General features: G+C 34.9%; 3 protein-coding genes across 3 annotated transcripts in view; 2 read left to right on the top strand and 1 right to left on the bottom strand.

Moving 5' to 3' along the window:
• Nucleotides 1–149: 149 nt before the first annotated feature.
• Nucleotides 150–1,477, bottom strand: LOC123306890 (POC1 centriolar protein homolog A-like). Its single transcript, XM_044889079.1, has one exon. The coding sequence runs from the start codon at nucleotides 1,441–1,443 to the stop codon at nucleotides 487–489; it is 957 nt and encodes a 318-aa protein (XP_044745014.1). The 5' UTR covers nucleotides 1,444–1,477; the 3' UTR covers nucleotides 150–486.
• Nucleotides 1,478–1,824: 347 nt separating this feature from the next.
• The window catches only part of LOC123308513 (tyrosine-protein kinase hopscotch), an 84,283-nt gene continuing 75,534 nt past the window's right edge, over nucleotides 1,825–10,573 (top strand). Inside the window, exons 1-6 of the mRNA XM_044891207.1 lie at nucleotides 1,825–2,557; nucleotides 2,621–2,816; nucleotides 2,898–3,151; nucleotides 3,210–3,329; nucleotides 3,387–3,547; nucleotides 3,601–3,732. Coding sequence (XP_044747142.1) covers nucleotides 2,010–2,557; nucleotides 2,621–2,816; nucleotides 2,898–3,151; nucleotides 3,210–3,329; nucleotides 3,387–3,547; nucleotides 3,601–3,732 — 1,411 coding nt within the window. The 5' untranslated portion in view covers nucleotides 1,825–2,009. The remainder of the gene's footprint in view (nucleotides 2,558–2,620; nucleotides 2,817–2,897; nucleotides 3,152–3,209; nucleotides 3,330–3,386; nucleotides 3,548–3,600; nucleotides 3,733–10,573) is intronic.
• The window catches only part of LOC123308512, a 45,089-nt gene continuing 42,071 nt past the window's right edge, over nucleotides 7,556–10,573 (top strand). The window contains exon 1 of the mRNA XM_044891206.1: nucleotides 7,556–8,001. Within this exon, the coding sequence (XP_044747141.1) occupies nucleotides 7,587–8,001 (415 nt within the window). The 5' untranslated portion in view covers nucleotides 7,556–7,586. The remainder of the gene's footprint in view (nucleotides 8,002–10,573) is intronic.

Below are 10,573 nucleotides of genomic sequence, written 5' to 3'. Positions count from 1 at the left end.
CTTTTTTTAGGCTTTGTTGTTTTTTTTTTCGTTTCTAAGAAAAAAGTCGCATTTCAAGTGCCATGTTTAAGGGGATGCTAAAAAAAATTAGCCAAAGAGGATTGTAAAAACTTCTAGTACTTCTTTCACAAATGAAACAATGCAAAATATTGTATTTGATCATTTTGTATTTACAATTGTGTAAAAGATGATGAAAGTTTTTCACGTCCCAATATTTATCAATAATCAGATTTTTATACAGAACATGGGAAATGCTACCAATGAAAAAATTTAATCAACTATAAAAACATTAAATAAAAGTATACATGTAATGCAAAATGTACAAGCAATAAAAAAACAGTCCAAAAAGTCACTGGAATTATATCACATCCAAAACCAACCAAAATTTTCATCAAGAAAACTTTGAGGACATTGACGAAATTAATATTTGCATTGATAAAAAATAACAACACTTTTAACCAAGTAATACAGCAAAAATGAATAGATTCAACTATCAATAAAATTAGTTTTCCAGACCATAACCAGATTATCACCTCCACCAGTAGCAAAATACTCTCCGTTAGCACTGAACTTAGCACAAGTGACTTCCCCATCATGTCCCCCAAGCGTATAAATCGGTCTACCTTCTTCGACATCAACAATTCTTACTTTTCCATCTTTACCACAAGTCAAGAGATAATTTTCGTGTGGATGCCAAGACACATATGTTGTATCCGTGTGTAAAACGTAATGTTGCTGCAATTTTCTTGTTCTCAACTCATAAATTCTAACAGCTCCGGAACTCATAGCAACAGCTACTGAATTGTTGTTAGGGTACGGTGCTACATGGACTGGATTACCATCTTGGCTCACAAAACTGTGAATACACTTCCCTGACAAAACGTCCCATAATCTCAAAGTTCTATCATCAGCCCCAGATGCAATTACTCTTCCATCCGGGAAAAACTTTGCAGTTTTAACCCAATGGTTATGACCCAGGAACGAAGATATGAAATGTTTAGTTGAAACATCCCACATTTTGATCGCTTTATCCCTTGCACCGGTGATGAGTTTAGAACAGTCCTCAGAGAAATTCAAACAATGAATTGGCGACAAATGCGCTTTAAATTCGGAGCAATCTCCGTTTACTCTAGGAGCCCAAAATCGTACAGTATGATCCACTGAACACGATCCCAGAATCCTGCCGTCCGGGGAGTATTCTACACCCGTAACCGCATTCGAATGTCCAATGTAATTATAGCTGCGGGTATTGTCAGCAGTGTCCCAAATCATCATGGTCCCATCTTCACTTCCAGTCGCAAATTGATTTGAAGCAACGTCAGGGAAGAAACTTATATCTGATATGGGTTTTCGATGTCCTTTCAATACTACCTTCAGAACGGGATCATTCTCTTTCATTAGTTCAGTCTTCTCGTTTTTCTTCAATTTATGTTTCAAGTCCATTGTTTCACAATTCTTTATTTGTATTGTAAATTAGAAATGTGAATTGTAACACAATCAACCGTTCAAAATTTGAATGTTTTGTCAAAGTGCATAGAAACAGATGTCAAACTTCCTCTTTGATAAATGACAGAAGACAAAGATTGGAACCACAGAGCACTAATATACAGCAACTCGAGCAGTAAAAATTTATGAAGAGATAAGATTAATTATGGTTAATATAAATCTCATATTTACTCTAATTAATTTCTGTATTTCAAGATGAAACTCTTCGAAACATAGAGAAAGGGTCTCTGCTTCGAAACTTAAAGCAAACTTTGAGCTTAATTCTGACATGAAAAAGAAAACAGACGGCATAATGTCTATGTTCCAAGGTCATATCTGAACACTGAAAAATTTACTAAACAATTTGTTTACGTTTTTTCACTACTAGAAAAGGCATATTGTAGTAAGAATTTTAAATTTCATAGGTTCTTTTAATAAGTGAGTTAAGCTATTCATCGTAAAAAGTTATTATGTGTTGGAGGTAATAGAGAACAGTCGAGTTTAATATTAACATATTCATAAACATGACTGAACCTACTTTAACTATAAATCTTGTGTTGGATAACAAAACCGTTGAAGTTCCCTACACAACCACAACAACTGCCGAAGATGTTTGTATATTTGTCTGCAAGAGTCTCGGTATTGGACCACTTGCAAGACATTTGTTTGCTCTCAGGATAGTAGGTAAACCGATATTCCTCACTCCGTCTGCCTTCTTTGGACCAAAATATGTGGTGTTCGACTTGAGGATTCGTTTCAAAGTGTCAAGGCTTCAAGATTTGAGAAAATTGGATACAAGGGCATACGATTATTATTTCCATCAGGCACGGATAGATTTATTAAAAAACAAGATCCCAGATATTGTTTTCGAAAAGTGTAAAAAGGAATTAGTGGGTTTAGGAATAACCGATATGTACAGAGTGATGTTGGAAAAGGATATTCCAAAAGAGATAGTTGAGAACGATTATAGGAAATACATTCCAAAGGAAGTTTTGAAACGTCACGCTTTTTTTATCAAAAAGCCAATCCGTGAAACTCTGTCAAAGTTGCAGAAAACAAGACATGATGCAGGGTGAGTGATAAATGTATAATATTTGATAGGATTTTATAATCTTGACTTTATTTCGAATTACAGATTCGTGAAAGATGAATACCTCAATCAACTCAATATACTAGCTCCAGATTATCTTTCTGAAACTTACAAAGCAGCGACGGAACAAGATGGCTCAGTTTTAAATATATTGGTCAAGATTTCACCGCCTAACAGCTGCTTAGAGAGCGATGGAACTAATCTTGCGGTCTTAAAATACTGTATTGAAAATAAAAAAGAAGTAAGTGATATTAAATTCAATTTAACACGTAATTTGGACTTAAAATTGTTTTTATTTTTGAATCTACTTCTTCTGTTTAAGAAATGGCAGCTGATTGGTACAATCGAAGACATGGCGTACGTTTCCATCAGAATAGATGGTACTGTAGAAATAAGCAGGACTAATGGGATACCGTTTTATTTGAAGTTCAACAGCCTTCCTGTTATGTGGTCTTTTATAAGTCATTTGGATGGTTATTATAGATTATCATGTAAATGGACCTTCAATATTTGTAAAGATGCTCCTACTCCGTCTCTACAGAAACTGTATATGATGAAGTGCCATGGACCTGTAGGGTGAGTAGATCCAATTTTTTTTTGGGCTTTTTGAGCTAAATTGTACTTATATCTCCAGGGGAGAATTTTCTTATGCAAAATTGGAGGAGAAAAGATCAAATAGACCAGGAAGTTTCATAATACGAGAGAGCGAAACGAAATACAATCAGTATTTCATCGACATCTGCATAAAAAATAGGTAAATACCTCATGATCATAAAAAACATCCGGGAGTCTTCACGAATTTTCTTTGCAGCTCAAAACCGAAAACGTTCAAGTTCGAGAAGATCAACAAGGACGAGTACATCTTCAACGACGATTTGACGAGGTACAAAAACATACAGCAGTTGATCTTGGCTTACAACAATCCCAACGGTCCCATTTTCCTGCAGGAATGTCTGCCGCCCTCCGAGTATGGTAAGGATCCTTGAAACTTGCAAAACGATGGTTTTGTACGGTTTGTTTTTCAGATAAATCACCTCTTCTATTGTGCCACAAGGAAAACTTATCGGGGACTGCGGTAGCTGATGCCTCATCGATATCAGCCCTCGTGCCCAAGGTTCCTATTTGCATTGATTGCAATGATCTACAAGTCTACAAATGTGAGTCATTTCAGATATTATATCTAGGACGGAAATACATAAAACTTAAAAAAAAGATTAATGATAAAAATAAATAAATCTTCGATTATGACCTTGAAACAGTTGAAAAGAACTGGCAACAGGGTCTGTAGTATACGTCATACATGAATTCACTAAGTCGGAGACAGTTTTTTGTCGTTGTATACACAGAGTCATCATAATTTGGTGCTGACAATTTGCTTGTTGGGGTTTCAACACTTTTTCGGTAAAATATTTTGAGACCTCCAATACTACTACGTTCTACATTCTTATTTCAAATGACACGCCCAGTATATCTTTACTTCGTAAAGTAGATGATTTGATGGCGATTTCAGCAGTGTGTCATACCTTGGGTAAAAACTCAACGGTTTATGTGTTATTGGGATTCTTGTGAAAAAATTATGAAAAAGGGTCACAATTTTTTTTAAATATTTCTTTTGAGGGGAGTTAAGAAACAATTTTAATTATTTAAAATTTTTTCATTATGTAATATTATTACACGGTTTGCTGTTTGTACCGAGAATGTACAGGGTGTCTCAAATTGCTTGATTTTTTCTGTTTCTGGTCATTCTAGACTGGATAAGTGAAAACGTTGGTATCTTCATTTGTTTTGAAGAAATAATCAAAGTTTGATATTTTATAGATGTAGAAAATTTGCCTCAGCTCTTTCATCTATAAATATCTAGCATCGATTAAAACTTTTTACAGAAACTTAGTCTTGTAGTAAGGAGGGGGAAAAAAAATTACTTCTTTACATTACGGGTAGTATCTTTTTTTTTCATTTCATTTTATAAAAAACAAGCTTTTTATAAATATATATACAGGGTGCAGCATAACGAATAGATAATATGATAGCTGAGGGTATAGGTTCAGAAAAAATATGTTTTATGTCTATTGAAAGTTTATCTATTTTCGAGATATTCGACATTTTAGAGAATTAAAAAAAAATTACACCCTTGGCCACTCTTTTAGGTGGCAAAACTGCAAATGAAGGAATTTTTGCAATCTGTTTTTTGGATAGTATTCCTGGATAGATGCGCTATTGAATGGGATATATGGTATTTGGTGCGCATGCATAGTTTTTTCAAAGATCTAACTAAAATTTTCTGTTTTTCTTATTTTTTTTCACCAAGTTTAACCTAGGGTGGTGTGAAAACAAATATGGGTACCTCAGTGCCAAAACAAGAAAAAACATGCCTGTTTTACTAACATTTCGAAATTGTATTTCCAGCATTAAATACAAAAGTAATTACTATTACAATGAGCCAAAATAATAATTCAATGTAAAGCTTTTTTTTAAATTTTTACCAACTGAAATGAGGCATGCAAGCAGAATGAAGCAATCATTCATTAAAAGGTGTAGAGCATCTATTAGAGCTCCTGATAGCCACTTTGAACACCTTTTGTAAAACTTGAAACTTTCTATCGATTGAAATTCAATCTGGTAGGATTCTGCATCTCTTAATAAACTTTTTAGGGTTTTCACTCCCAGTCTCTGGAACAAAATCAATTAAAAAATTGAAATAAACGATTTGCTCCTGCGTAAATTCTTGCACAGATTTGTCAAGAGCAAATCAAGTAGATTTTGTTCCAGAGATTGGGAGTGAAAACCCTAAAATGTGAAACCGTTTTCAAATTGTTAATTTCCCTCGTTTTTTTTTTCATTATTAAGCCCCATCGTTATAAAATTAATATTTTTGAGTTAATTTCAAGTATTGAAGTAAATTTCAGCACTTTTGTAATTGAAAAAAAATCAATATGTACTTTTTTTCTAAGTTACAAAAATGCTGAAATTCACTTCATTACTTGAAATTAACTTAAAAATAATGATTTCACAACTGTGGGATTTAATAGTGATAGAAAAAGAGAAAAAATAGCAATTTTGAAATATTGTTTCACCAAAGATGTTCAAAGCGACCTCTATTAGCTCTAATACATGCTCTACACCTTCTGATGAATAATTGCTTCATTTTGCTTGCATTTCCCATTTGAGTTTCTAAAAACCAAGGTTTACATTGAACTAGGCCTCAAATGATTGTAATAGGAATTTATTCTATATTAAATGCTGATAATACACAAAGTTATACCATTTGGAATTTCAATGAAACATTCGTGTTTTTTCTTGCTTTGGCTCTCAAGTAACCATATTATTTTTTACACCACGCTAGGTTAAATGTAGAAAAAAAATGAGTAAAACAGAAAATTTTAGTTAGATCTTCGTTCTACATTCGATAGCGCATCTATTCAGGAATAATATCCAAAAAATTGTGGCAAAGGGTGTAATTTTCTTGAATTTTCGAAAATCTCCAATATCTCGAGAACCAAGGGACTTTTACTAAACATAAAATATATTTTTCTGAACCGCCTTGAGGTCCTCTACCCGCAGATACCATATTATCCATTCATTACTCCACCCCCTGAATAAATTTCTCAGAAGAGTTAGTAGAGATATCACACAGATATAAGTTGAAAAGAAAAAGGGCTAAAACTGATCCTTGCGGGAGACCATTATTCAAAGTTTTGAAATTACTACTATTAACATCAACAAAAACACGAAACTTTCTATCTGACAGCATGTTTTCCAGTAAGCGAACCATCTTCCCACATTTCAGATAAGTATAAAGTTTGAAAATCAAACCATCCTTGTCATATGCTGCATATAAATCAACAAATGCTGTTCCTGTTTTTAGTTTATCATTTGAGAATTTTATGTTTGAGTGAATTAATGCGAAAAGTTTACTACAGGATTTTCGATGAATTTCATCGTAAAATAAGTTCCCGAAAATTGATTTTTCTATTTTTCATTTGACTTGTCCTATGCATTATAAATGTCTTAAGGTACCAATAAATATCTAATTATTATTATTATATCAATGATAAACAGCAACAAATACGCGCCAGTTGTCCTGTTAATTGTTTATTCATGTGAAATTTTTTATCAAAGCTGAAGTTCATCTTGATTTGAAACTTCCTTTAATTCCTTTTACTTATATTGAAGCAAGATGATTTTTGTTGAAGAATTAAACATTCTTGTAATTATCTGTTAATTCCTTCGGGAGATACCTATTCCCAACCACTGCATCATATGCATTTCATCTTCCAGTTAATATTTTTGAAATCTACGACTGATGTAACGTATTCAAACTTTAGCCAAAGAAGATAGCGAACATCAACTCTCCTCAAGCTAGTGCATATTATGATATTATACTGATCTCTGGTATTTTCCATGCAACTATAACTAGATTTGGTATGCCTTCAATCAGTTTGTATAAACTTCAATTATGTTCGTCACATATTTTCCGAAGAGATTCGACATTGTGATAAAATATGTAATAACAGAAACTTTTACGTAGAACGGGCAACATAGCGTTGAATTAAAACCCAAACAAAAATGTTTTGACAAGCGTCATAACCCCACATTTTCGCACTATACAGAGTGAAATGTGTCAAATTTCCATGGTCAACCGACTGCTGAAATAAAAGTGAATGGAGTATAGTAGATTCAGAAGAATCCTTTTCACGTTTTAAGATTCGTACGACTTTTGCCTTTCGGAACTCGGCCGGAAAATTGCCAGTATTCAGAATGTTATTAAGAAAAGATAACAACCAAGACAACGGCCTTTTGCCCAAATGCTTGATGAACTACAGATAAATTCCGTCGAAACCTGCAGCTTTTTGAGATTTGCCTAAATGATTGATGAACTCTGATGGAAAGGATATCTCGATCATTTCCTTTTACAGAAATTTGTTACACATGACAATTTCTATGCTCCTTATTTTTGGGAAAATCGCGACAATTCGAATTTTGACAGCTACGAAAAGTCATACCGGTTAAGATGAAACTGTTCGTCTTGTTCGTGTGCAACGAAGTGTTCGCGAACATCGTGGCCTCGGACATGCCACCTGGAAATCTGACAGACGTCACCAGGTGCAAGTTGTCCCATCTCGGCGTCGAGTATCTCGGATACACCTCCAAGACGGAGTCCCTCGTCAGATGTCAGGCGTGGAACTCGAATCTGCCCCATCGCGTGATGGATGGCGTCTCCGATGACGATTTTCCCGAAGGTTCGAGGGAGAAAGCCAAGAACTATTGCAGGAACCCGAATCGGGATCCGAAGGGTCCCTGGTGTTATTCCCTGAACGAGGATCTGGTAAACGAGACGTGCGCCGTGCCCCTGTGCTCTTTCTCCGAGTGCAGGATGACCGGTCCCGGCATGGAGTACGCCGGTGATCACAAAAAGACGATTTCAGGTAAACTATATCCATAGAAAGACGAGTTGATGATTTCTTTGGTACAAAGCAAAGGTTATAGAGTAGAAAGATGGAAAACGAAGCGACTAAATACAGTGACTCTATCAAACACAGTGGCGACAATTCGAAATTTAGCAAGAATATGGCGGCCTAGAAGCACAGATTTCAATGCTCTAATTCGGAAAAAACGATGAAAAGCGAGACCACAATTGTCGCCACTGTCTCGTTAGAGTCACTGTACGACTAAAGTGATGTGAGCGCCATCTCTTGTTTCAAATGTGTTACTAAGACCCTAAAACTGGTTAAAATATTATTTCAGGGCCATTCGCAGAAACATGAAATTTTGTATAAGATTTCAGGTGGTCATTTCGATCAAAGAGGTTTTTAATTTTTTGATTCTCGTATCGCTTTTTGTTTATTCTTCTAGTTGCTGATTATTAAAGATTTTTGTCTAATTTATTGGTGGAAACTTCGAAATATCGTTCGAAAATAATTGCATGGTGAAGAAATGTGGATCAAATAAAATGGATTTTCCGAAATAAACTTCTTTGCTTCACTAAGGCCCGGTACTTTCACCTACGAATAACTAAATTTATTCGGTAGATAAGTCTTATTCATAGAATAAGTAAAAATGCTGTCTTTTCACTTTCAGATAGTGTTCTTCATCCAATAAATCTGTAATTGAAACTTAAGAATAACAGTTTATTTGTCATAGATCGAATGTCCGTACGTCGTTAGTGGTAGAATTTAGATTCTGGATATATGGTTATTCCTTGTGTAATTCTCACGAAATATTCGCTTTTTAGTTGGAATTATGACAATTCCTACAATGCGGTGTCTTATTGTACATTAATCAGTGAAAAGTAGCTTACCGTATTTTTATAGAATTGTTATTCGTCAAATAATTTCATGTGAAAGCAGCGAAATAAGATATCCTTCAGATTAAAAATTATTTGATAGATAATTATTCACTTCTTCTTCTTCGTCTTCTTCATCTTATGTTAAGCCTGAGGCTTGTAAATTCCACTCTTCTTTATGGATGTAGACACCCAGGAGTCTTTCCAGCGTTTGGGAGGTCTGCCGATGGGTCTTCTGGTATTTGGGATTCCGTCTCGAGCGATCTTAGCTATTCTTCCCGTGTTCATTCTGCTGACGTGGTTGTTCCAGTATCGTCATCGCGCTCTTTCCCATTTGACAATGTCTACTTATTCACTAAAGTCAAAATTAATTCGGATGTGAAAGTACCAGGTCTAAGTGTGCAAAATCGATGGTGTTCTGATTTTGCAAAAAAAGAATAGTGGCTCTATAACCAGATAATTGATTTGGAGATGGAAGTGTACAAACATTTATTGGATATCGTTCACAATCATAAAATGAATAAGTCACCTGCATGAAGCTAATACAGCAATAAAAACAAATATTAACTACATCTATAGACTCAGAGAGAGAGATATGATTCAACTGAAAGCAGACATTATCCAGAGTAGTTCAAATAAGAAGTCATTGGACAAATTCAGGAACGTTTGACAACCTTGTAAAAAATAGAAAAAACTCTTTCAATGGAAACGTATTGCTTTAAAATTATATTTTATAAGATTCTGGAAAGATCTTGCACATGGACTCATTTCATCAGAATGACAAGAACATGAAAATGGTTAAATTATTAATTTTGAGAAGACTGCGAGTACATTACCTTTTGAGAAGAACACGTTAGAACCAGAATTGAACGAGAAGACTTTAAAGAGAATTAATTAAATTATATGACCTGATAGAGAAGTACTACATTAAGCATGGGCAAACTACGGCCCGCGGGCCAGGTCCGGCCCACGTGAAAGTCTAATCCGGCCCGCGTTAAGATTTTGAAACAATCACCAGTATTTTTGTTTTCTAAGTTTGACCGCCTGATAAGGAACAGCAATGTCACCTAATACCGAGTTGTCTCAAAGCGTAAGTTGCTTACTGTTTATTATCATCTTAAAATGTTGAAGATTATACATCGAAGACGACAAATTAGCTGGAAACGTATTAGGTGGAAGAAGGACTGATGAATGGGGGCTTTATAGCTGCTGAAGTGAACCAAGCCCATGCAGCCTAGTTTTGGGATACATGACTCAGGTTAGAATATAAGCATATGCTTACATTCACATTACACGAATTTAAAGAAGTCACTTTTGAATTAATTGGTGATAAACAACTTCTATGTCATGTATCTCAAAAATAGGCTGCATGGACTTGGTTCACTTCAGACCTGAATCCCTCAAATAAAAGTCCACCAATTTGTTATTCAAATTGCATAGAGTTGTGCTCGAGGCTCAGCCTTAGTACTGCGTGTGCATCTGGCAGCGACTGGCATTATTTCTTGTAATCCCCAGAAAAAGCAAAAGTCGCCAAATCTCCTTCGATGTTCAAACGACTGCATCACAGAACACAAATAGTGATGCATGGAATGCAAAACTTGCAACGAACGGTTTGTCGCTGAGCTCCAAACATGAAGGCAGTATTCAAGTGTGATTAATACATGATAATTCATTCAATTATTCGATTCTGCGTAGTTTGAATCGATTAAGTAACG

The sequence above is a fragment of the Coccinella septempunctata genome, chromosome 2, assembly GCF_907165205.1.
Source record: "Coccinella septempunctata chromosome 2, icCocSept1.1, whole genome shotgun sequence".
Taxonomy (NCBI): Eukaryota; Metazoa; Arthropoda; class Insecta; order Coleoptera; family Coccinellidae; genus Coccinella; species Coccinella septempunctata.
Note: the sequence above shows the minus strand (reverse complement) of the source record. Positions and strands in the feature narration are given on the sequence as shown.

Bases quoted from the DNA above. Each gene is read 5' to 3' on its own strand.
- LOC123306890 (XM_044889079.1), bottom strand. From the start codon at position 1,443: ATGGACTTGAAACATAAATTGAAGAAAAACGAGAAGACTGAACTAATG.